The sequence below is a fragment of the Podarcis raffonei genome, chromosome 4, assembly GCF_027172205.1.
Source record: "Podarcis raffonei isolate rPodRaf1 chromosome 4, rPodRaf1.pri, whole genome shotgun sequence".
Taxonomy (NCBI): domain Eukaryota; kingdom Metazoa; phylum Chordata; class Lepidosauria; order Squamata; family Lacertidae; genus Podarcis; species Podarcis raffonei.
Window position 1 is genome coordinate 67,100,459 of NC_070605.1, and position 27,494 is coordinate 67,127,952.

The 27,494-nt window shown below is 39.3% G+C and overlaps 1 protein-coding gene across 2 annotated transcripts in view; it reads right to left on the reverse strand.

The window, feature by feature from the left end:
• Positions 1 to 1,558: 1,558 nt before the first annotated feature.
• The window catches only part of REPS2 (RALBP1 associated Eps domain containing 2), an 82,172-nt gene continuing 56,236 nt past the window's right edge, over positions 1,559 to 27,494 (reverse strand). For both annotated transcript variants that reach the window (XM_053387142.1, XM_053387141.1), the window contains 4 exons: positions 12,533 to 12,616; positions 10,175 to 10,320; positions 7,598 to 7,703; positions 1,559 to 6,456 (listed from right to left, as the gene is read on the reverse strand). In XM_053387142.1, the coding sequence (XP_053243117.1) occupies positions 6,388 to 6,456; positions 7,598 to 7,703; positions 10,175 to 10,320; positions 12,533 to 12,616 (405 nt within the window). In that variant the 3' untranslated portion in view covers positions 1,559 to 6,387. The remainder of the gene's footprint in view (positions 6,457 to 7,597; positions 7,704 to 10,174; positions 10,321 to 12,532; positions 12,617 to 27,494) is intronic.

Sequence of the window (27,494 nt, forward strand, 5' to 3'; positions counted from 1 at the left end):
TTGTTATCATAAGAGTAACAAAAAAGGAGAAAGGAATTTACGGTAAACAATGAAAGCTCTGTACCAGGCAAGGCAGGTACTGCCAAGTAACCACACCTTAAACCTATGGCAAACACAATGAAATGCCTGATTGTTTAAAACAAATCTGGTACGAAATAATTAGAATATTAAGTTGCTGGCCTCTTTCTACATCTCGGAGTTGGAGGTGCAATTTAATGGGGGGGTGCTAGTTATGTGTGCAAGAAGTGGGGGAATCAAGGGAAGCATTGTTTGCCTGTCTACCTAGGAAACATGAAGACTGTATCTTATCATTTTTGTGCTCTCCGATTTTCTCATAAGTATAGATGACAGAGAAAAAGCTGCATTTTCACCTGTAAGCCCTCAACATATAGGATGCATTTATATGCATTATACACTACACGCTGCTATTTTGCAAGTTTTTTCTGACCACTGTTCCTCCCCCCCCTTCTTTGGATGAAGATATAATTTAGTAGGCTTGATAATCTACGAAAAGGCTGGTTTTTGTCAGCCTCTAAGCACATTTTAACTAGATGTTTGTAGCTCAGAAACTCATTCACAACTCAGGTTAACCTTTCAGGATCTTTGGGAGACTTTCAGCTTTGAAACCTAAGGCAAAGGTCAGGAAAAAGCAACCTAGGAACTGATCCTCAATTTCTGGAGTTTAAATAAGTGAATCAGGAGCATGCAAAACACTTAGGACATGGTGCATTTAGGCAAACCTGGCAAGGTGTCTCACAGGATAATTTGCCATTGGCTGACGTAGCCTAACCCTTCCCAGGAGACTGCCTCTTCACAGCTGAGTGCTTTGCCCCTGAACATTATCCAAGTTATGCTTTATTAATCAGACCATTTTCATTGAGATTATGTTAATTACTTGGCAGATTAGGTGCTTATCTCAGAGAGTCACACTATAATCATTTACCAGGGTCTGAGCCTTTAGTGTAGAAGGCCTTGCCCTTCGGAACTCCTTGCCAATAGACGCTCAATAGGAGTCGTCCATATTCACTTGCAGACATCTTCTGTATTATTCAGACAGGCCTTTTGAACCTGAGATTCTTTGCCAACCAGCTTTTACTGATGTGTTTTGATGTGTTTATTGTAATCCTGTGCTTTTAGCCTGTATACTGCATTGCAATATTTTATATGAAAGTATGTTTTAAATGTTTAAATAAACAAGCAGTACTATATGTTTCCTTGTGTGTGGTCTGAGCGCAGAAGGCAGGAAAGGAAATATTACGGTACTTTCCATAAGTTGATTGAATTCACTAGGTCAAGGAAATTGCATTTGCCCTGCCTATGTGTTATGGTACTTAATAATAAACATTTTAATTTTAAACGTTACACCAAGTTTGTATGTTCTGGCCTCCAAAAGATTTCGCATGCATAGTATATAAACTACAGGTTTACTGCCTTATACTTCTGCAGTTGTGAAGACCATATATTTTCGATTGTGTATATGCTAACATATAGCAACATGAAGAAAACATAATAATGTTCCCAGTAATATTTTGAAAGTCAAAAAGTCAGTAGAGGAGCAAAACATATAACATAATTTTATTAACACAGTATCAACAAAATAACAGAACAAGGAAAACTTCAAATATATAATTTCTTCCCATCGTAGTCACTTGGGTTAACAATGTTCTAACAAAATAAATTATCTCTTATTTCATAGAATACACAGGCTCATTATCAGTCTTTCCTAATCAGATGTTTATCACACAAAATATTTATTTCTGAATGTGTGCACGTATGTGCAAAAAACTATAAAGATTTGGCAGTATTACTCCCTTCCTGAGGCTATTCAAGAATGGAGTAGTAGTTTTTTTGAACAAAACTTCTTCCATGGTCTACAAAATACTCACTTCTCAAGAACAAACTCAATAGCCAGAAAAAAAATATTTCATACTTTCTTCATGCTAATGTGGATCAACACTGACTCCAGAACAGTCCAATATAGAGATTAATTGCTGTATTGTGCATTTCCCAGATTTAATTTGTTTACAGTGGCAACAAAGCTATAAGAGCAAGGAGAGTTCACACTGAACTAATCTGGCGCAATTCTTCCTCAAACACTGTTTATACTTTTATAGAATAATCCTCCTACAGAAGGTAAACAAACTGATGAGAGTCCGTTCTGGAGTAATGTGACTATTAAGGTTCTACCATTAACATTTGAAGGATGTATATTCTGTATCTTAAACAGATAAGTTATGTAATAAGTACTATTGCCTTCCAGTGTGAATAAGATAGTATCCAAAACAATATCTGATCGTGCCATTCTAGTTATCTGAAATATTTGCAAATACTGTAGTAGAAATAATCCACCCAAGAAGTGTTTCAAAATGTATTTTTTAAAACTAAAAATTGAATGTTAAAATCAGGATTCCAAAATATGTAGGGAACAATCATGGGAATATTTAAGGCGTCATAAAAGTTACACTGTAAAATACTTGCCATTAGAATCTAATTTAATATTAAAACCAGGCAACAAGAAAATTTATAATATTTAAACAACTTCCATTTTTTTCATCCAGCTGTTTACTCTAGCAATTGAGTAGGATACCTGAAATAATCTCCCAATAAGAGTAACTAATGAGACGACAGTAGCTGATTACCACCAAAAATGGAAGGGGTGGCTTCCAACCTCATTTTCTCACTGGTACTATCATTTTGCAGAGGATTATCATTTAGTTAAGAAACTAACGGTTTGATTCTTTTATACGTAAGGATCCCTGTTTCAACCAATGTTTTATAAATACTAGCAAAGATGTTTTATTTCTTGTTAACTTTAAGTATATTTGCATTGATGGCATTCATATTGTGCAACTATTTTAAATTTTTAAGTAAACTGCAAGTAAATTATTTTCCTTTAATGTGTACACACTGTACAGCTGAGAAGCCATTATAACCCAGTCTTTAAAGTTCTATTGTCATGCTGCATAGCATACTTCAATATCAAAATAGAAGGGTGGAGAAGCTAGCAAACTAGCCCGAAATCTGTCAGCATATGCTAAAACGTTTATAGGCAGCTTCCTAATACTAAGTCAGACCGTCAAGCTCAGTTCTCTCTAAACTGGCAGCAGATCTCCAAAGTTTTAGTTGCACACGGAGATGCCAGGAATTGAGCACGGGGCATTTTGCATAAACTGCATGTGCTCTATCACTGAGCTACAGCTGAGAATCTGTAGAAATGACTAAGATTTTTACTATTCATTTAAGTTATTTATATACTGCTTAATCACCAAAGTTTCTAAGTGGTATACATGAAGAATTTTGTTTTATGAAAACCAGAGCACGATGTATTGGAGCATATTTTTGTCTGTCTAGTTCTGGGATAGAGAATCTGCGCTGGCTGCCCTTGTCTCTTTCAGCTAGCATGGCCAATGGTTTAGTGATGATGCAGTACAACATCATCTGGGAGGGCCACCCTGGTCTGGGCGAAGTAGAGAGGGTTTTCTGTCGCTTGACATTATTCTTACTTTGCAAGGCTATGGAATATTTTCAGGGAATGGTGTGGGTCATATAATGCAGGAAGAGCCCTACCAGATCACAGCAACATCCTGCTTTTAATAGTAGCCAGGTAGGTCTGTGCGAAGCCGACAAAAAGGCTTCAACGCAGTAGTCCTCTCCTTTTATTTTGCACCCAAACAACTGGTGCTCTCTGCCACACTGTCAGGAGAGGCTCCACATTGGTGCAATGGCCTAATAGCTGTTGATAGTCCTCTGTTCCAGGAATTTATCAAATCCTCATTTAAAGAGATCCAAGCTAGAGGACATCATCCATCTCGTAGATGATGCAGTGAGTGTGTTATGTTAAGGGATGACTTTCAGAAACATGAAACTTAAGGGAGGAAAACGAAGTTACATAAATTTACAGTGGTAAAAATATTTCCCTACCTGCAGCTTCCCCCAAAAGATCACTGTCCCCGTTGCCAGTGCAATTCTAGAATGCAATTCAAGGAATACTTTCTATTAGAATTCAGTCTGGACAAGATTATATATGCTTATGAATATGTACTGCCAAAGAGTCTTACTAGGTTAACAGGACTTCCTTGGAGTGAAGTGTATTAACTGAGTAGGACAGACAACCAAAACAATAATTGCCATAAGGAAACAAGTTCCATTAATCCGAAATGGAGGAGAAATGGATATGTGGAATTCACTGATAACATCAACTCACCAGAATACAAAACAAATATAATTCTACCAAAAAAAGCAAATGAGTGGAATTTTACCAAGACACATACAATTAGCCAATGGATACTGCCCGCTGCTAAGATATAATAAGCAGAACAAGTTAAGAAATAAGCAAAAACATCTAATTGCCAAAAGCAACAAATCTCTAAATTTTGCATTTATTTTTTTTCATCACTTGATAATAAGTTAAATACAAAAGGTGTAATATGAACAGACATGAGGCACAGTTCACAAATCCTATTGTGCTGACATACCATTGCTCCAGCATGTCTCGGCCTTGCATAGCATACAACTGTGAGTAAGTCTGCCCTGTATGAACTATGGCACATTCCTTGTACTTAGCCATTCCAAGACATGTGGGTTTCATGCTGCAGCAGTAAGAAAAACTCACATAGATACGCCAAGGCACCCACAAGTCAGTTCAGGCAGACCACACACACCAAACCCCATGAACTAACACTACAGGGTGTTATATAACCCACACTGCCACATAGTCTGAGGGCAATACAGTACCCACCAATGCTGTTGAAATGATTGGAGTAGCTGCAAAGATTCCCAGTCGGGGAACATACCTCCATTCCTTCAACACCAGGTTTGGACCAATGGCAACTACTGGGGTATGCACTGCTGTTTTGGGGGGCCAAATAAAAAGGCAAATTGGGATGATGTGGGGGACTCCCCTACTCCCTGAGTCGAAGCATGGTGTAATTCCCACCCCTTCAGTTTGATCAGGGCACCAACAAAGCCACAGAGCCGCTTTGTTTCTGTGCCAGTACAACTCTATCTTTTCCTGTATATCTCTATGCTTCTCTCAGTCCATGGGCTTTGCAAGACGTGAAGGGGTCGAAAATGTTGTCTGCAAAGCACAGCATTGGGTGTATTTTTTTTACAAAAATAAATAAGTAAAACATTTCATCTTAGGGTTTTTTTTTAGTGTACTTTGCTCTGCTTTAATAAGAACAAAATCAACAACCCAGAGCTCTTTAGAACTCTGCAAGCAGCATTCTAGGCTCAACATTGTAAAGTATATTAGAGACCTGTGCAGGTCTACTGGGAGGCCTATAAAGCCTGTTGGAGGTCACAAACAATCGTCAGGAAAAAGGCTGATGTGAAGCTGCGAAGGTCTTTTAAAAATGTACATGCTAGTATATGCACCATTTGGCAACCTCTTAATTATTTTAAGGTAAGAAAAAGACAAGATCCCTTGGGGTTATGGAGAAAAGTACATTCTTTTTACTTCCCCACAAAAAGCACCTGGAATTTGTCTGCAATTTGGCAGGCCTAATTCACTCTGGAGGCACTTCTGTACCTATAAACTTAATCCACTCTGTCCAAAAGGGAAACATTTTACCTGTTTTTAGATTCCCCATTATAGTGAATGGGGAACACAGACTTTCCTTTTATACTGACTGGCTCAAGAGCCAAACTGCAGATTGTAGTGGAGAAGTACACAGTGTGATTCAGCCATGGTTCAGAATTTTCAAAACAGCAACACAGATAACAGATATCTTGGGACCTGTGCACAAACTCCAAGCAAGTACTGCAGAGCAGCTGAGGTGCAGGCTTCAGGAAACAGGCAGGGAGTCAACACCCAATGGTAGTTTGTAGAAGATGTGTGTGGGTTGCAAAACCACAGTGGGTTGCAAAAGCACACTAGTGTTGTATCCAGAAATGGTCAGTAATCACAAAGGTGATTTTTAAAAAAACAACAGATAATGTACATAAGGAATACAGAGCTTTGTAGATGCTGCTTTCATTTATTCTAAAACTAGAAAGACTTGAAAGATCACATATATGTAAAAAGTGATAATCCAGGATGAAGGTAAATATAAGCAAATGTTCTAGACATATATACTATTTAAATATCCCACCCCAATGCATATAAATCAAGAATTATTGGAATAAATAAGTGTTAACAGTAAGAGAGAGATGGAATTTGACTGAGGCATTCTTGAAGGGTCGGTGGGAAAACAAGTTCAATTTCATAGGCATAAGGTTTGACATTCAGATTGTGTACCTTCTTCATCTGCAAGGTAAACTGGTGCAAGAAATGCAAAAGAAATATGGCAGTCACTTTTTCCAAATGATGTTGCCTTAGTGAAAAAAGCTTCTGCCAATATATTGTGCGGTTAAAGGTACTTGAAGCAAAAATTCTGTTACAGAATTTCATAAGACAGTGACAGGTCGGAGCTGCTCCAACTGAGTTTCCAGTGCAGTTCGTTCTTTGTGAACCTCCTAGACCATGCAAACAAACAAACAACAATCAGAATATAGCCCTTAAAGGCCTAAACGCATAAAAACAATATTGTCTTATGATGCAGACATATAAAGTCCACTTTTGCAATCATTCCATAATTAATATACTTATAGCACTCATGCCCAAGTAAACTGATGTTACAACACTACAGACTTTAAACTCAATTAGTGGCTTGGGTGCAGCAGTATTGCCTAAATGTCCCACTGACATTCCCCTATGCCCTGAATGCAGGGCTTGGGATCCTCAGTCAGTTTAAATCTGGGTGCTTATGGAATTAACCACAACAGTGTATTAAAGTACACAAAGCTTCCAGAAGATGGCTTATTTGAGATGCCACAAATATTAGGCTAGCTCTCGTCAACTGATTTGCCCAACACTATTCTGAACTCTGTTATAATACTAATGACTACAGCCAGCTGTAACGAGTTCGAGGGGCCACCTCTACACAAGCAATCTTGGAGCAATGGCTATGAGAGACATCCAATTAGTCAATCACTTGCCTTATTTTACTAACCACCATTAATTTGAATCTTTTTTCTTTCAACTCATACAAATATAAAATTCACTGACTGGAATATATTAGGCCAAGCACCTAACTGAGAACATTTTGTCACCGTTTGGCAGAAAAGCCAGAACTATCTTTTCTGTTCCAAGATTACATGGAAGGTGGGATGGGTGGGGAGGAGAAAGCTGGCTCCAGTGTTCTACAGCAGATTTCTACTCACAAATGGGGATACTGGCTTCCCTTTCCCTCTGCAGTCCCCTAAAAATCTGATCTAGATGGTTGAGGGGGAACCCTGGAGCAGCATGGGGCTGCAGGGGAAAGGTGGAGGGATTGGCTAAAATCTGTACTTTAGCTTCTGCTGGATCCAAGCTCCTTCCATTTGTGAAAGGGCGCTTTGGGGTCTAACCCGCAGTCCCCACCCCACAGCTTAGAGTGCAACTGATCCCGCTGCTCTCATATTTCAAGATGGGAGAGAGGGTATTTGCCTCGGCAAGGTGCACACACTTTGGTTTGCTTCCCGTATTTAACAGTGCAGACAGAGGCATATGACATAGGCTTCAGAGAGCTTCATGGCACATCCAAGCATAGATCCCCACTTGAAGTGTGCTCCTTACCTTCAGCTGTTGCTGGAGTTCACTGTTCAACCGAGCTAGGACCACATTCGCTTCTTTATTTTTACGGATAGCTGTCTGAATAGCTTTCTTCTGTTTTGAAGACTGTCTGCCGGAGAGTAAAGACAAACCACTTTCAGAAAATGTATCACAGGGCCTTCCTGCTGTTTGGTAAAAAGGGATGCATTATGATACTTACACCTGAGACTAATTAAAATCAAAATGGGGGGGGGGAGGAAATGCATTTACAAAAGAGAGTTGCTATGCAGAAATAAATATTTATGAAATCAGCACATTCAATAAGAGATCCTGATCTTGTGGAAATCAGAAATGGAAGGAAGAAATTGTAGAGAATTGTAGAGTTGGAAGGGACTCTGAGGATCATCTAGTAAAACCTACTGCAATGCAAGGATATGCAGCGGTACCATACGGGGATCAAACCCGCAACCTTGACATTATCAGCACCATACTGTAACCAACTGGCTATCCAGGCATTTTAATAGCCCTATCTGTAGGCCAGAATTCATTTACTATGTTAACCTGGCTCAATTTCCTCATTAAAGCTTATTTCCCTATATACCACTGAACTGAGATCAGCTCAAATGGAGGGATCTCCAGGCTAACACTGCCAATTTCATGGACAGTTGACCTCCTACTACATGACCTGACATGGACAATGGCACGCTTTTATGGATCAACACAGCTGTCCCCTATATATTAAGGGGGAAACTCACCTTAATGGGTCTAAAGACAGCACCTGTGTTTAACTTTCAGTACAAACAGTCATAAATATGTTTTTCTGTTTAGTATAAAGAATGAGAAATATATTTTAAAATGTAAGAAGAACCCTGTTGGATCAGATCAAAGGTCCATCTGGTCCAGCACTCTATCCCCACAGCTGCCAGTTAGATCAAAGAATCTAGTTCAACCTCCTGCAATGCAGGAATCTCAACTAAAGCATCCATGACAGGTGGTCATCCAACCTCTGCTTAAAAACTCTCCAATGAAGGAGAGTCCACAACCTCCCGAGGGAGCTCTTACTAGAAGCATCTTATTAGATGTTTGTGGGAAACCTAGAAGCAGGACCCTACTTTTCAAAGTACAATAATCTATTTGAAGTCCTCTGCTACTCGTGTTCACCAGAAATAAATAGCCATCATGACTACTGATATTATCGTTGATTTTTAAAAAGCAAGTTTTTTGTTTTTGTTTTACTAGCATATCTGCACCTACTAGTATTTCCCCTATGGAAACCTTATTAAGAACATTTGCTTACTGATATATTTGCTGCCCCCCTTTATTAGTTAATATTTTCATGGGGTTTTTTTCCACCTGAGCGATAGAGGTAGTTTGCATGTTACAAAGCAGTAGTAAAGGCATAAATAAAACTCATTTGTACTCCCCTGCTTCTTTGCAGCATGCAAGAGACCAAAGTTATGATGTCACAAGGTAAAACAGAATTTCCAGTATGAGTCTTTAGATTTTGTACATCCATCTGTTCTACTTTTTTTTTAGTGAATATGTTAGCAATTTTCATCTTGACAGAAAACCAAGAAACTGAAAAAACAGGGGAAATATAGGCTAGATAAGCAGAATTGTTCCTGAGAGAAGCCTTTTATGATTTTCTGCAAGGTGTTAGCAGCTTTTAAATGACAACGTGATCAAAGGCAGATACATTTGTTTTAAAAACAGCACAAAGTCCATGTGAAAAAAGTGGAGTTAGCTTTCCCACTCTCTAAAAAGAGAGGTGACAATTTGATCTTTGGAAGAGAATCCCAATGATTTTTCCAGAAAGTCTTCCCCCTGCTTCTTCACTGCCCTCCACCACATCCTTCAACACTCTAGCTGAGGAAAACAAAAATATGCTTATTTGACTGATAAGTAAACTTCAGTCATTTACTGTTCTCAAAATAGGACTAATTTGTTATGCCAGCAGCAAATGCATCTGTTTTGAAAGAGTCAATTAGGCTCTACAAACAACACTAATACTTTCAGATCACTTAAAAACTCTTAGGAAGAGTTCCAGCCTTCCACATTACTTGCCAGAAATGCATACTTCAGAAGGGTGTGACTTTATACCACCACTTGGCTGCATGGATTCAATGGCCAGGTAGTTATTCCTTCATTGTGCTGGTTCCAAAACACATTTCAACAGCCCTCAAAATCATGGAGCTAGAACACTAGAACAGGTATCGAAGTTCATCTATTCAGTCTCTTGCCATACACCAGGATTTTCCGCCTACATCTCTCCATAGATTAACTGTCCTTTTCCAGATTCCCGCCCCTGCCCACCCCTAATCCACAGAAGAGTATTTCAGAAGGCTAGATGTCTTTTTCAGCGAGTCTGCGTGCTCTAAGTACTAAGAAAAAACAAGTGAGTTGCATAAGCTGTGTCAGCATCTGGTGGTTGTGAATTGCCTAAACAAAATTATTTTCAAACTTCACATCTGGAAGACAGTAGAAGGAAGTGCAGCTCACTTGCACTTTTTCCACATTACTTTTTTTTTTAGAATGCTTTATATCCCTCCATGTTGCCACAAAGCCCTCTCCCCAATTTCTCATAAAAGTCAGCCTTTTTACTTTGGGATTGTATGGTGGGATTTGATGGCAGGCAAGGAAGGGGCTACACTTTTCGTGGGGGAAAGTTCCTGGTTCTCGAGCGTCTGGCTTTCAGGCCGGAATTTCCTGCGAATCGGTTTTGATGGTGGTTGAGTAAGCAACACCTCCTGTGGGGGGAAAAAGAGAGCAAGGATTAAAATAACTATTGATGATTCATTAGGAAAACAACAAAGCCATCAGAATCTCATTAACATTTTTTTTCGGACCCAAACGGTATTGTTTACTTTGGCTCTGTCTATCCTCATTCCCTAGACCAATTTAATTTATCTCTGTTATGGCATCATCTCTTAGGAACTAGTATCTTCATACCTGGAGTTCCTCAGGAATTAAAAGAAACCAAAAAATCAGTGCAGCTTGAAAGGTTCCATTCACTATGTTGATTCAAAATGGCATCCAAACTGTATCTAAACATACATACAGCTCCTTGGTTTCCGGAACCATCATGCAAAATTTAGCTGCAATTGGTGCAGTTCTGAAAATTTCAGTCTGCCATCTAGATTCAAAATGGCAGCTAATTGTAGCCATAATACACACAAACAACAACAACAACCCATCCTGCTTTTTGATCTCAGAAACCAGCATGTAAAATCTGGCTACAATATCTTAAAGAGTTGTCCAAACTATAGCAAACAGATAAACAACTTTCCATAATATATAGAAGTTTCCTGGGCAAATCCATTGCTAAGAATAAGAGTTGCCTAACATCATAATTATGCTCTTAATTTTTGTTTATTTCAGTAGGACCACCACAATGAAGATTTTTCTGAATCAGTTTATTTTGGACCAAGACAATATTCCAAATGCAAACTGGAAAATTACATCAGAAGTAGTCACTAAGAGATTTAAAAAAAGAGTGGTGGTAGAATGCATGGAAAGGAAAATTTGCATTATGAACCCATAAATTAACACATTCAATGGAAACATAGTTGATGACATAAAAACCCTAACTTTGTAAGTTGAAATTTAACTACTGTATTTTCTATATCAGTATATAGTGTAAACTGATACAGTATATATGCATTGACAGTATATACAGTAGCCCATGCATTGACAACTAAAACAGACTTAGAGCTGGAAGAGAAGAAAAAAATACATCTTACAGTATAATATTGCGTATTTTCAGCTGATCAGGTTTTTATATGGTCAATCTGCATTGGTTGCCAATTTTCTGTATGTACAATTCTCTGCCACTTTTGTGGCAAGGATACCTCATTTTTCAAGCACTGGATGCACTTATATACCTGAGAGAACATTGTTATTTCTTCAGATAACTCTTACCTATTGCCGTTGCTACAAGGAAGGTGCCTTGATATTGCTATAGCACCCATAGGAATCTACTTGAAATATGAATGGTCTCAGGCGACACATCACTTCCTTTTCCTCTATGCATGTATTTATGCTGTTGTGTGAATTTATTGCTACTTATCACCCACTTTTCTGAAGCAATCAATAAAGCAAGAACTATGATCCCAGCCTGAATCTTCCTTCCTTCTTTCCTTCTCCTCTTCCGGTCCCTGCCTCTACCTTCACTCAGTACCAACAGTCAGAAAACTAGTGTTCAGCCAGTTTCCAAAATACGTGGTGGGCAAGTCTGAATAACTTAGTACTCCAGTTAACCCACCTTTCCTTAGAGCCCCCTTCCCTTTGTTCTAGTAAACCCCTCCCTTTAGGAAACAGAACCGTAGGAACCTTAGTGTTCAGCTCTCATCAGTCCCTCTCTCACCAGTACTGTTCCAACTTGCTTCAGTTTTAATGGGATTCTTCCTGGGATACATTGCTACCTTTGTCACATTCCATTTCTCTTATCTGTGTTTCAGATTTAGCTAGGAATGTGAAGGAACACACAGCTGCCTATTCCCTCTTTTAAGTTGCTCATATTTTTCCATTACTTTGAGAAGAACCGAAGAAGCCTCGCTTAAGAAATGCAGAGTGTGGGGTTCAAGGGAACCAAAAAAAGCTTGTCTCCATTCAGCTTACACCTTTTGCCTCCTGGGAAATGAAAACAATCCATAGCTTGTTTTCATGGAGGCACTGTGGACCACCACAACAATGTTTTCTCCCAAAGAACCATGGTATCCAGTAACCTTCTGTGTGCAAAGCAGGAACTTTACATATAAAAAGGACTCTACCAGTTTGTCTGTAGTAGGAAAAACATACAAGTTGCACTCATGTGGTGCCACAATAGATTGCTCCTTGTAGAACAGTGCTGCTAGTGCTATTTCTTAGTGTCCTGATCTTCAGGAGAAGTCAGTATGGGGAACTATTTATCACCTTTATGGGTTTGAAATGAAAAGAGAAAACTATATGCATTGACCTTACCTTTTTTGCTGGGCTGCCTTCTTCAACTTGTGATGAGGACCTGTTCATTGGCAAATGCATTTCAATCTGAGATTCTTGTTCCATCTGTAACAATAGACAAGACACAGTAACACCAAAATTGCTAGCAGCCACCCATCAATCAAAACTAGTTTTCAACACTTGGTCACACTCCAGTGTGACCAACAAAAGAAATAGGAGCAGGCTTTGATTTTCAGAGGCTGGGAAGCTGGTTTAGCTGCTGCTGCAGTGATGTCTGTGAATGAACCCCATTCTCCTACAGAAGTTAATGGCTGCCATTCACTCTAATGAGAAAAACAAAAGTGTGCTACATTTGTGAGCATTATTACAGTAATGCAAGTGAAATAAAATCTGCTCCCTATCCCTGACACTAGGTGGCCTGATTTCCACCAACAAGAGATTCAGAGGCGCCTTGCCCCCAGCCAAGGATCCACAAAATATACAAGTCCTACTCCCAACTGCAGTATACAAAGTCATACTGCTAACATATAATGAAAACAGATGTGATTCACCTAGCACTGCAGCTACACAACCTCCAGTCCTTTTAATGCTGCAGTCTTTACCTGGTAGTAAGCTCCATTGAACATAATGAGAGTTACATCTGAGTAAACATGCACCATAAAACAGTTTTCAGAGATCACAGAGTCTGAGGAGCAGCAGTGCTTGGTGAAAACAAACCCAGATTAGGAAATTAGTACAGCAATTTTAAATATGCGAGAGCATGGCGAAGGATCACATATGTGGTTTCCTCCACTTAATACAATAAAAAACTTTCTTTACTTCCAGCAACAGTTTAATTTCTGACATGTGGTCTCCATTGGCTACATGGAAAGCAACGTTATGGAACTGTGCAATGGGACTTATTCCAGCTAATCCAAGAGAGTTTTAGGATTGCAACACTAACACACAACAACAATTATATAATCAAATTATGTAATGAGGAACATTCCAAGGGGGAAAACAATGGTGTCTTATTTATATTAAAACAAATAGCTAGTTTTTAAGATCCTGCCCCTGACAAACATTCATCATGTAGCAAATGAAAACAAAGTTAAACTGAAACCAGCTAACCAATTTGATAGTCCTCTTTATGCAAAGACATAGTTTTAGCGAATCAATGAAGTGACAGTTTATGAAGCCTGACAGCTTCCTGGAAAGGCTTATTGGTGTACATAAGTAATGTAATATCTGCCTGCACTTATTTTACACACATTAAAATTTGGCATTTCTAACTTCTGCAACAGTAAATGACCCAACTGCATACAGTGGAACCTCAGCTGTCAAATGGAATCCGTTCCAGAAGACCGTTCGACTTCTGAAACGTTCAACAATCGAGGCGCAATTGCCAGTCAGCAAATTCCTTTGAACAAAGGGAGAAACGTGTCTCAGAAGCCGTTGGACTTCCGAGGCACGTTCAAAAATGGAAGCATTCACTTCCAGGTTGTTGGCGTTTGGGTTCCAAATTGTTCGGCTTCCCAAGCATTTGACAGCCGATGTTCCACTGTATATTCAAGTTGCCATGTGAAGGTGCCAACTTGCTGAAGGCAACTGTATCTGGCTCTGGTCAGTGCCTAGATGGGAGGCCTTATTGGAAAACACCCCCCCCCCCAATGTACACCACCTTGGGTGCCATGATGGAAGAAATGTGGAATATAAACGTAAGAAAACGTATGAAAGTTAAAAAATAAATAAAACCAGTGACATTGACTATATTGTATCTCTCATTATAACACAGTAGTAGCTGGGAAAAGATTGCTGGCAGAAAATGGAAGCTTACTCTCCTTTAGCAAGGTATACAAATGCAATTAAAATATACATCCAGGGCTGAGCCATGGAACTGAAAACAGAGGCAAAATTAAACTCCAGCTTTGTCCAACTTTTCTGAAGAACCTGACATTTTCCAAGCACCTGGGATGAAAAGTCACTTTGCTTCTGACATTTAATTTGTGTGCCTGTGTATGCATATGCAGAGAGTCATACTCTTTGAGTCAAATCAAAGGATCCAGAATTCAGAACGTTGTAGATGCATGAAACACATAGGCATACCTAGGGATTGGTGAAACTGGCCCTTGTCAGGGACGCAGGCTGCATGCACAAAAAGTACCCCAGAGATGAGGGGCTCATTAGTTAATAAACTAGGTAATAACTTGCCCATGTTTACAAGGTTTTGTACTCTTACATTTGATTTGTTTTCTACAGAAAAGCACTGTTTAACCAGTCTAACATCAACGAAAAGAGAGACCGTCTAAAGAGGAGTAGGAATCAATGCAGCTTTTTGCTCCTTCCTTGGGCATGTGGGCTCTGGCAGATGAAATGACTCAGTACCAAATTAAGGGGGAGAGGAGATGAAGAAAGCAGCAGCACCACCACCAAATCTGTAGCCCCAAATTTGGAGAGTGGGTGGAGGGTGACATTCAGTCCACGGGGAAGGGCAAGCAGCAGCAGCAGCTACTGTGGCTGGCGGAGCTGAAAAGCTGTCTTGCCCCTCCATTGAAAGAAGCCACAGCCTGCGATGAGCAGGCAGGTCAAAGAAGGTTGTCAGCTGAGCACTCCCAAGCAAGGCCTCCCGGAGCATTGTGAGGCTTGGGCTCCCTCCCTGTACAATTCAGGGAGCAGCCTCAAACTCTCAGTTATTTTGCCCCTACAGATGACCAGTTTATTGAACATTCATTCTGATTTGCTTGCACAAAGCTCACACGTTAGATTATATCCAGCCATTATTGAGCTGTTAAGATAACAGTGAGCATTTGCTCTGCATTCTTTCTGATTTGCTTATATGGTGTTTAGATGGCTTCTCGTTACTCATTCTTTCATCCCACACTTGTCAATGCATTTCCCTGACACTTTCCAAACTGCAAAAAGTCCATATTCTTCTTTTTTTTTAAAAAAAGTGGATTGGTTGTGCTAAAGTGACAGAATCCACTGTTAACTGCACCCGTTGAGAGTTTACCTACGTGGCACTATTCCTTCGGTCTTCTCAGTACAACCCTGAGATAAGAAAATGTCATTTGAAACACAATAAGCCTGCTCTTCTTTTCTGGCAGCCTTTATTTGTCTTGCCCTCTCTGGTGTTCACATCAGCCTCAGCACAGTGTATCTCTTGTTGGCATCTGTCTGTTTCAGAAAACAATGAAGGAGTGCACCTTTGGGGTTGGAGAGTTACAGCACTTGCTGTGGCTGTAGAGAGTGATACAGGAAAGACATGTTTTGTTGCAGCTGGGGCAGATGAAGGTGCCTGGATGTGCAGTTTTAGATGCACCATTGCTTTTTTTCTCTCTGCGCTCATCCCAGTGGTCATTCCTCCTCTGGTCACTGCTGTGGATACACAACCTGACCGTGTCCAGGTACTGCAGTCTTCTGCAAGGGATTCCCACATGGCGGGGTTGATATTACCAGCCTGCATGTCTCATTTGCAGGGCGTCAACTGTCTATGTACGAACATGATCAGCATGTTATCTAAATCTCCAGAGGCATACCTAGAGTCCCTTGTACCAGCAACGCACCGCTGCTATTGCAGCAAGATCAAACACAGGAGAAGTGATGCAGGTGGCACAGATATAACTCCTTGCCAAGGCCACCAGGGACCTGAGGTACACCTCTGATGAAATCTAGATAAATCTAGATTCAGTGGGCACCTTCTGTGCCAGCTTTTAAATACCGGCTGAAAACTTCTCTATTCTGCCAGGAGACAATTAAGAGTATATTCCCCACAATGGTCTACTGATGTTTGTTTTTTAATTCATTTTTGCTTTTTACTTGTTTTTAACTTTTTGTGATTTCATTGTCTGGTTTTATGTTTTTAAATTGCTGTAAACTACTAATATATTTTTATGATACGGCAGTTTATAAATACTTCTATACATCATAAATAGATGAACGAAATCTACACAACCTGTCATTATATTCCTGGCTGCCCAAGTGCTGTATTCATTAGAACCATGATAAACCTCTTCCCCACATAAGAAGAACCCTGCTGTATTGGACCAAAGGCTGATCAAGTCCTACAGCCTGTTCCCCAGTGGCCAACCAGGTGCTTCTGGAAAGTCCACAAGATAACATGAAAGCAATTAGCAATTCTCCTGATGTTTTCTCCCCAGAACTGGCATTCAGAAGCATACTGCCTTAGTTACTGGAAGATGCATATATAACCTTCATGACTGGTAGACATCAATAGCCTCATCCTCTGCTGGCTTGTCTTATTTCCTTCCAAACACATATAAACAGGTGGCTGGTCACCACATCTTATTGGCAGCAAATCCCATAATTTAACTATGTGCTGTGTGAATAAGTACCTCATAGAGACTGTCTTCACATCAGGAAAAGTATTGTGGGACATGGTCCTAATTTTGTCATATATTAGGAAAAGAGAAAAAGTCAACAATGCGGATGCTAAATATATCTGTAGCTCTAGATCACAGAATTATATAAAACCATTGTTTGTTCCACATTAAAGTTGGACAATAAGACGGTTCTGACAGAGATCGTGATGATTTAGGAACAGCATTAAGATATGTCAACCCATTTCACAATCTGTTAAAGGAGGAACATAGTGCCTAAATTTCCCTTCTACTTTTTCTTTTTGGCTGCTGCTACATATACAGATATGCTACTACTACTGTGAGCTTCCTGTACTCCCAACTGCATTATTTGCCAAACAAGTATAAAATATATTTTCTCTGGGAAGCTTCAACAACAAGAGCAGGAAGCCAGCTATGCATTCTGCTGTGTGTGTTGTGTGTAAATTCCCAAACTGTAATGGGTGCTAAAGTCCTGTTACATGTGGACTATCAAGATCAGATGCAGAGAATGAGTGCACCAGCTCCATTAAAAAAAGCATCATTGCGACATGCCCCGTATGCATCTGATTAGAGAGAAACAAAGCAGTATGTAACAGCTCTGCACCAACATTGTACAGGCACCACAGCTGTATTCCTTCATGATGCAGAACATGTGAGTCAGCTGTTCATTCAGTGATGAATCCATTGTGCAGTGTAAACTGAATGCATAATCGGCACGTTGCGGTTATGTAGTAGTGCAGATACATCCTTAGGGCAGCTCAACACTGTACATTTAAAGCATATTCAATGCACAGTTAAAGCACAAATAAATCTGGGAAGTGTAGTCTGTTAAGGGTGCTAGAAATGATATCTCTGTGAGGGGGAAACTACAGGCTCCAGGATTCTTTGGGGGAAGTTGTGTGCTTTAAATCCATTAACATACCTTAAATGTCTAGTGCAGGGGTCGGCAACCTTTTTCAGCTGTGGGCCAGTCCACTGTCCCTCAGACCTTGTGGGGGACCGGACTATATTTTTTTTGGGGGGGGGATGAACAAATTCCTATTCCCCACAAATAACCCAGAGATGCATTTTAAATAAAAGGACACATTCTACTCATGTAAAAACACGCTGATTCCCGGACCGTCCACAGGCCAGATTGAGAAGGCGATTGGGCCACATCCAGCTCCTGGGCCTTAGGTTGCCTAACCCTGGTCTAGTGTGAATCTGCCCAAAGATAAATCATGGTACATGTTAAATATGAAAGGATGGCATTCAATTACTACATCCTGTCAGCATAAGGATTTCCACTTCTGCAATGGGACACCCCCCTCCCCGTGTGTGCCCTGCACCCCTCAAACAGATTTAAGGGGTGCATGGGGGAGGAGAGAGATAATGTTTCACTTTGCAAGAAATCTTTGTGCCACTGGAACTTTCATATAGCACAGCATTGAGTTTGGCTGATTAACTGAGAACCACCAATAATTGTGTTAGAGAATGCAATGGAGGCAAAGTTATCTCACTCAAAATAAAGGTTTAAAAAAGAAGAAGAAAGGAAAATGGGATAAATGGTTCTAAAAAGCTATATTCCCCAGAGTTGCATTAGTTTCTGCCTCCAGATTCTGGCCAAGTTTAACAAGCTAACACTTTGCAGCTGCACACCTAGCACTCCTCCCCCCATTTCTATCTGTCCATCTTATTTGCTTTCAGCTAGTTGTTCGCCTCAGTGGGACTTCTAAAAAGCGCTCAGAACTTACGTAGCACTGTTTCCTGAAAAGAACACAGTGTGACATGCAATTTAAAGGGCATCTGAAAGTGTCACTGCACTCATTACATAAACTGAATAAGCTGCTGAATGAAAAATTATAACAGCTCTCCTAATTAAAATACTATTTGAATAGTTGTAAAATATCAATTATTCCATAAATATATTCCATTTATAAGGCAGTACAGTGGTACCTCAGGTTAAGTACTTAATTCGTTCCGGAGGTCCGTACTTAACCTGAAACTGTTCTTAACCTGAAGCACCACTTTAGCTAATGGGCCTCCTGCTGCCGCCGCGCCGCCAGAGCACGATTTCTGTTCTCATCCTGAAGCAAAGTTCTTAACCTCAAGCACTATTTCTGGGTTAGCGGAGTCTGTAACCTGAAGCATATGTAACCTGAGGTACCACTGTAGTACTGTCAACCAACTCATTTCCTGAGATTCCATAGTGAATTGTTCAATTTTTTCTATCTCCATCAAATTCAAGTGTCTCCGTTTAATGGTCCCTCCTTCTCAATCTCATATTCTAAATGAGACTAGAGTTATGCTACGAGACTTGAGGATGTGTCACCCCCCCCCACTAATTACCTTAATCCTGGCTGACACTGAGGAAGCTGTACAAAAAGCAACATAAATATATCACCAGGCAAGGGAGTGGAGTGCTTGCCAGTGGAAAAACAAGCGCCAACATTAAAGGATAGCTTTTATGGACTTCTTGCAGTTCTGACATCAAAATAATTGATGAGGCAGCATTTCTTACTGTTTTCTGGCTTATTCTGTGCCATTGAGATAGGACAGGAACAACAATTAACCTTGGATTTTTCCTTCTGGGCTAGTACAGTACTATGTGCTACCACAGAATCCAAGGACTGATAGGGACCAGCATCATCATTAGGCTACTATTGAAGGTATCAGTCTCCAGGCATTAAAATCATATCCACAGTGATTTTTTTTAATACCCCTACCAAACCTTTCACAGACTTACATTTCCTAACCTTGATTACAAGGGGGTGGGGTGGGGTGGGGGCTTTTGCAAAGATGCCCAATCAAGTTCATGGAACAACCTAGGAAAAACCAAGTGGCTATTTAGAGGGTAACAAGGAGCACCAGGCTGTGAGGACCCTATTCCATTGTGGGATGCTCAACTCAAAATCTATACTACACTCAAGCTGCATGGAAAGGTCTGGTGCAACATAAATATATAAATATTATTTCAAGTAAGAAAATAACCAGGTATGAACATGAGGTTGACAGTCTAACTGGTTGTCATATCCTTAAAGTGCCACCTAGTGGAAACTGTCACAATAGTTCAATAAGAGTGAAACACACACTCACAAGGTCACTTGCTTGGTAAAAGCTGGCAGTTTCAAACGTCTACAGGTGAGACACGTGAATTTAGTTTGTTCTGGAGCACATGTATGAGAGCATGAACTTACCTGAACTTTCTAGTTACTCTGACACCTTTCTTATCCACCACTATCTGGCAGCTGAAATGAAAATATGTAGATGTACCTGTGTTGTGCTAGGTAAAAAAAAACCACAGGCTCACAGCACAATAGATTTATGTTCACATGAAGATGAACATCAGATTCAACTTCTAATGTGCTTTACTTGTTCTGCTGCCACTGAGAGCGGCTTTATGAATGAACTAAATTCACCTATGTGGTCACCATGATTGGGCGTGGCTTCCCAGTCTGTATGCAGTTTGCATGTGTAATGCAAATCTGTAAGAGAATCAAAATGAATTCTGCCCACAACTGAATTTAGTTGTGTACAACCCTAAAGAGCGATTCATATGACCATCTCTTTATGTACACTTTCTTCCTATGACTTTATTTTTCAGAATGGCTACACACATAGGCATGTTTTTCCTAAACAAACATAAAAGAAGGAAAAAAACCAGTCCATGCATACCATACCCACCATGCATGAAAACTGAGCAATCATCTATTTCTCTGCATATACAGGCAACTCCCCATTTGCGTGGGGTATTGCAATCTGGGTCATTGCGTGCATCAGCTGTCATGCGTAAGCCCATCCTGTCCCCTTCCAAAACAGAAAATGACACACATGTCAGCGTTCATGTATCAATTGGACACACCATTGCATTAAGAATGGTTTATTTTCCCTTTAAAGTGTTGCTAATTTTAGGTCCTTAAATCTGCTTTCCCATCTCTTCCTCAGAAGCAGCTAGACTTTTTCGGTTCAATTTGTGAACCTACTATTTAGCACAGTGAAACATCAGATTCTTTTTTGCAGCTTGATGTAGAAGCTGAAAGTGATAGCATAGAAAGAAAACCTATAGGGATGCAAAAGCAACAAGCTGCCAAAATCTTGCTGAGCCAACTGCTTTTGCAGCACTCTGCAATCCTCAAATTTTGATAAGCTGCTCTTTAAAAAAAGAAAAAAGAAGAAGCTGTCTGAGAGTCAGTGATAAGGTTTAGGGCAAAGGAAGTAACATATATAAATCACAAGAGTGCTCAGCGCTTTTAGAAGTAATGAATAGGACCTTGATGGAAATATTACCAATCTTTCATACTCCAGCTTCACAAAACCAGATTAAAGTAAGATAGAAGACAGTATGTGTACTCTTCTATGGCTGTATTAATAGGTTCTTTCGTGTGGTTTTTTTTGTGATTTTTTTATAAATACATATAATACAGAACGAAACTATTATTATTATTTTTTGCAGTACCAGAATTCCTTAGGAAATATTTCATGTATTCAACCAACAAGCTCTGTAGTACACAGAGCTTCCTCTGCCTTTAAACCTATTTTATCATGCCACTGAGTATTTATGTTATTTTATAGAATAAATAAAATGTAATGGTATCAAGACTTGCACTTTATATCCAATTGACTTGTACTCAGGTGATGGAGGATAGCATAAGTAATGCTATATAGCAATTTATATCATTTCATTAAGGCAATGATTGCAATTAATGTCAAATGTGCTGTTGACTAGAGCTTCTCTTACACTCTGTAAGGTGCCATGCATACTGATGGCGATATATACAGAATAATACTATAATTTTTTGTTATTGATTATATATTGATGGACACAGATGAGAGGTAATTGATTTGGCTCTCTGTTGAAGCATTTAAGCAGTGCCTGCACCTATGCTAAACCAGTTTATTTGTAAATAAACTTACATACTGCAAATACCAGAAGCTTCAACTGAACTCCCTGAAAAGGTAGCTAAAATCAGTTAAGCACTGTGCCCCTCAAACTTTTCACCACTCTGGGAAGTTGGGGTGTGCATAAAATTACTGTTTTTTCTTATTATCTTGTGTTGTTAGCTGCTTTAGACTGTTTAAGGAAAGATGGGACAACAACTCTTTTCCCTCTCAATAAACAATAAACAACCATTGCAGCTTGATACATAGACTGTTTTCTTTCTTTCTTTCTTTCTTTCTTTCTTTCTTTCTTTCTTTCTTTCTTCTCTTTCTCTGTATCTATATATATACTCATACACACACATGCATGTATATATAGCAGAAAAATACAGAATGCAGCTGCACTGGATAAGTGGTGCTTCACACACACACACACACACACACACACACACACACGATGTCCCCAGCCCAAGAGATGACACCTGACTCCTGTTAGCACAACAAATGCTTAAGACATGAATAACTTTGCTAAGCAATCCTCCTTGACACACTACAAACGCCATCTCTGACATCATTACTGACCCAATACACAATTCATATTTGTGCAGATATAGTACTTTTTCAAAAGGTTTTCTCGTTTGTGCACGTGAGAGAGTGAGAATGCTGTGCATATATATCCTCTGCAGCACAAAAGCCCTGATGTAGCCCTTTTGTAAGAAAAAATAAATGTGAGGCTACAATGTGACCTTTGCAGTAATGTCTTGCCAATATATGAACACTTTCCTTTTCCTTTGAAGGGCATATAAACCCTTTTCATAGCACCAGAATCTATACCCCCTGTGGGTTTTAAAAGAAGAATGATTTCCTATTCTACATGACATAATGTCAGAACTGTTGTGGGCAGATGATGAATAAAGCAGAGCGTTGTGAGTACTTAGGGTAGCAAAAATAAACCACTTCCTTAATTGAATGGCAAATATTACAAGGCTATAATATATGTGTATAGTTCTCCCCCCCCTTCTTTTGCAGTTTCAAGATCTCTAGCATACGTTAGATCTATTCCACCTGAATGTACAGAGATGCAACTGAAGCTCCTACTCCATCAACTCTGCTCAGACTCCTCCACACTACTCACTGGGATACAAATTTGAACCCTGGACATAAGCAGCTCCAAGAAAACTATGTGCTAGACCCATACACTTCAGGGAGAGGGAGAATTCAACTTTAGGGACATCCAAATCTTGCCTTTCCACAGATAAATGGTTCATGTTGCGCAGAGATGTCAGTTTACTCTTGCCTGTCTTCTTCTTTGTTACCTAGGATTGCCCAATCAGTCTGAAGTGGGAAACTTGTGGTTGTTGTAACGGTGGTGACTCAGCAAATCTCTCTCTTACATTGGAGTATTCCTTCTTTCCGGCCTCAGCCTCAACCTAATTGCCTTTTGTCTCAGGTGCCCCTTTGCCTCAGGCAGTCAAGTCTTTGACTATGTTGCCCCAAGAAGCCACTGGGGTTTGGGGCTGCTCCATACTTTTGCTCAGGTTTGTTTGACTTTGTGGTGCCTTAACAGGAGTGGATTGCCCCAGCTAGATCTCTTCCTTTGTCTCCTCTTCCCCATTCCCCTGCCTCTTTTCCATGTTTGTTGTTTTCTTCACGTTAGGAAGGAACCTCAAAGAGCAAAACCAGTGTAATGTTCTCCAAGTTTCTCTACAGAGCAGTGGTTCTCAAACTTTTTTCTCTGGGCCACACTTTCAGAATAAAAATTTGCTCACGCCAGACCAATCTTTTATTGATAAGAAATACAATAGAAAACAAAAAGAAACAATTCCTAAAAGTGCTTGTTATATAAGCTGTTGGTGCATGAAGGTGAATTTGGGTAGCCTGTGCATAATCTTGCAATAATTAACCATCCCGCCATTCTGTAACATTTATACTTAGCACTTCAAGCTACAAAACCATTTTACATATTGACCACCATTATGAACGTTATGTCTATACAGTGGTACCTCTGGCTGAGTACTTAATTCATTCCGGAGGTCCGTACTTAACCTGAAACTGTTCTTAACCTGAAGCAGCACTTTAGCTAATGGGGCCTCCTGCTGTTGCCACGCCGCCGGAGCACGATTTCTGTTCTCTTTTTTTTTTTAAAAAAAAAGATTTTTATTAAGGTTTTACAAAAAGAAAAAAGTTACAGAATAAAAAAGAAAAAAGGAAAAATACAAAAAGTACAAAAATACATAGGAAAAAAAGATACAGAATACAAAAAAATAAATAAATAGAAAATAGCTAAAAACAAATCAATCTTTTCATATCTTAAATTTCGTTTACATATTTCCCCGACCTCCTCACACCTCCCTTTTTTGTATTCCCGTTCACATGGTTAATTCAGCAAATCCTTACCCTCTTTCTTTTTATCTTAATTCTATATCTCAACATATTATAACTTTATATTTTCATCCGTTATCAATCCATTTTTACATATTCTTGTTAACCTTGTTGCTAAGGCCGCTTGATTTCAGTCCAACATCATTTTAACATTCATTAATTTTACAATGTTTCTGCAAATAGTCTTTAAATTTCTTCCAATCTTCTTCCACTGACTCTTCTCCCTGGTCTCGGATTCTGCCAGTCATTTCCGCCAGTTCCATATAGTCTATCACTTTCATCTGCCACTCTTCCAGGGTGGATAAATCTTGTGTCTTCCAATACTTTGCGATGAGTATTCTTGCTGCTGTTGTAGCGTACATAAAGAAAGTTCTATCCTTCTTTGACACCAATTGGCCGACCATGCCCAGGAGAAAGGCCTCTGGTTTCTTCAGGAAGGTATATTTAAATACCTTTTTCATTTCATTATATATCATCTCCCAGAAAGCCTTAATCCTTGGGCACGTCCACCAAAGGTGAAAGAATGTACCTTCATTTTCTTTACATTTCCAACATTTATTATCGGGCAAATGATAGATTTTTGCAAGCTTGACTGGTGTCATGTACCACCTGTATATCATTTTCATAATATTCTCTCTTAAGGCATTACATGCCGTAAATTTCATACCTGTGGTCCACAACTGTTCCCAGTCAGCAAACATAATGTTATGTCCAACATCTTGTGCCCATTTAATCATAGCAGATTTAACCGTTTCATCCTGCGTATTCCATTTCAACAGCAAGTTATACATTCTTGAAAGTATCTTAGTTTGGGGATCTAACAGTTCTGTTTCCAATTTTGATTTTTCCACCTGGAAGCCAATTTTTTTGTCCAAATTGTAAGCCTCCCTTATTTGATAATAATGAAGCCAGTCTCGCACTTTATCTTTTAATTTCTCAAAACTCTGCAATTTCAATTTGTCTCCTTCTTGTTCCAGAATTTCCCAATATTTCGGCCATTTGGCCTCCATATTGAGCTTTTTCTGAGCCTTCGCTTCCATCGGTGACAACCACCTTGGGGTTTTACTTTCAAGTAGGTCCTTATATCTTATCCAGACATTAAACAATGCTTTCCTGACAATATGGTTTTTAAATGCTTTATGTGCTTTAAACTTGTCATACCACAAATATGCATGCCACCCAAAAACGTTATTAAAACCTTCTAAATCCAAAATGTCTGTGTTCTCAAGAAGCAACCATTCTTTCAACCAGCAGAATGCTGCTGATTCATAATAGAGTTTAAGGTCTGGCAGGGCAAATCCACCTCTTTCCTTTACATCAGTTACTATTTTAAATTTTATTCTGGGCTTCTTGCCCTGCCAAACAAATCTAGAAATGTCTCTCTGCCACTTCTTGAAACAGTCCATTTTGTCCAAAATTTGCAATGATTGAAACAAAAGTAACATTTTTGGCAACACATTCATCTTTATAACAGCAATTCGACCTAACAAGGAAAGCTTCAAATTTGACCATATTTCTAGATCCTTTTTCACTTCTGACCAACATTTCTCATAATTGTCTTTAAATAAGTTTAAGTTCTTAGCGGTCATATTAACCCCCAGGTATTTTACTTTCTTAACCAATGTTAAACCTGTCTCCTTCTGAAACCTCTCTTTCTCGATCAGTGTAAGTTTTTCTCAAGAACTTTAGTTTTTAACTTGTTCAACTTAAATCCTGCCACATGACCAAATTCTTGAATCAGTTCTAATACTCTTTTAGTACTAGATTCTGGCTCCTGTAACGTCAGTACTAAGTCATCTGCAAAAGCTTTCAATTTATACTGTTTGGCTTCGACCTGTATACCTTTAATCAAACGGTCCCTTCTGATGATATTTAGCAAAACCTCCAGGACCGAAATAAAAAGCAATGGGGAAATTGGGCAGCCTTGTCGTGTCCCTTTCTCTATCTTAAATTCCTCTGTCACCACATTATTAACTATTAGTTTAGCCTTTTGTTCTGAGTAAATTGCACCTATACCATTTTCAAACCCTTGACCAACCCCCATCCCTTGAAGATACTTCTTCATGAAACTCCAAGAAATATTATCGAAGGCTTTCTCCGCATCTACAAAGATTAGGACTGCTTTAGTGTTAATGTTCACTTGCAACTTCTCCAAGATGTTAATTATATTCCTCGTGTTGTCAGACAAGTGTCTACCCGGGAGAAAGCCAGCTTGGTCTTTATGTATCTCCTCCACTAATACTTTTTTTAGCCTTTTAGCCAAGATATCTGCAAAAATTTTGTAATCCACATTAAGCAGGGATATGGAGCGGTAGTTCTTAAGTTGTGTCTTTTCAGACTCAGTTTTCGGTATAAGTGTAATATAGGCTTCCTTCCACGACTCTGGCGCTTTTTCCCCCTCCAAAATTTCATTGCAAACCTCCTTTAGTGGTTGAATTATCCAATCTTTCAAAGATCTATAATATTTTGAGGTTAAGCCATCCGGCCCTGGAGATTTGCCCAACTGCATATTCTGGATGGCACCTTCCACCTCCTGTTCTGTTATTTTATAGTTCAACATTAACTTATTTTCTTGAGAGATTTTTTGTAGTCCATTTGTTTTTAGAAATTGATTTATGTCAGTTTCTTTCTGTGGCCCTTGTGTATATAACTGTTTAAAATACCTCTGAAACATTTTCTAATTTCCACTGGATTCTGTATATTCTTTCCTTTCACTTCCAAATTGGTAATAGTGTTGAGTTTTTGTCTTTTTTTCATTTGCCAAGGTAGCAGTTTCCCACATTTATTAGCCGATTCAAATGTCCTTTGTCTCATCTGTTTGATTTTCCATTCTATTTCCTGGTTCATCGTTTTCATATATTGAACTTGATATAACTTTATTTCTCTCAGAATCTCTTGTGACTTTGGTTTCGCTCTCAATTTCCTCTCTCCCTCTTTTATTTTCTCCAAAATTTTATCTTTTTTCTCATTTTGAGTTCTCTTCTTTATTGCATTCTGTTGAATTAGAAACCCCCTCATAACCGCTTTGCTTGCGTCCCAGATTACTATTTTTTCCATAGTAGTGTTCATATTTATCTCAAAGTAGTCTCTCAAGGTTTTTTGGGCCTTCTTAGTAACCTCTGCATCTCTAAACAAGGTGTCATTCATCCTCCATCTAAAGGAACCAGTTGGTGTTAGTTTCATGTCCATTCTCACAGCATTATGGTCGGAGCAAGTTTTAGGGCAAATTTCCGCTTTTCAAATCTTGGGAGCCAGTCCTCTAGTTATCCAGATTTGGTCAATTCTTGTCCATTTCATTTTGGCTTCAGAGAAGAAAGTTCCCTCTCTACCCAAGGGATTCTTTGTTCTCCAAATGTCAATCAAGTCCATATTGTCAGTCATCTCAAAAAAAGTTTTTGGTAGTCTGC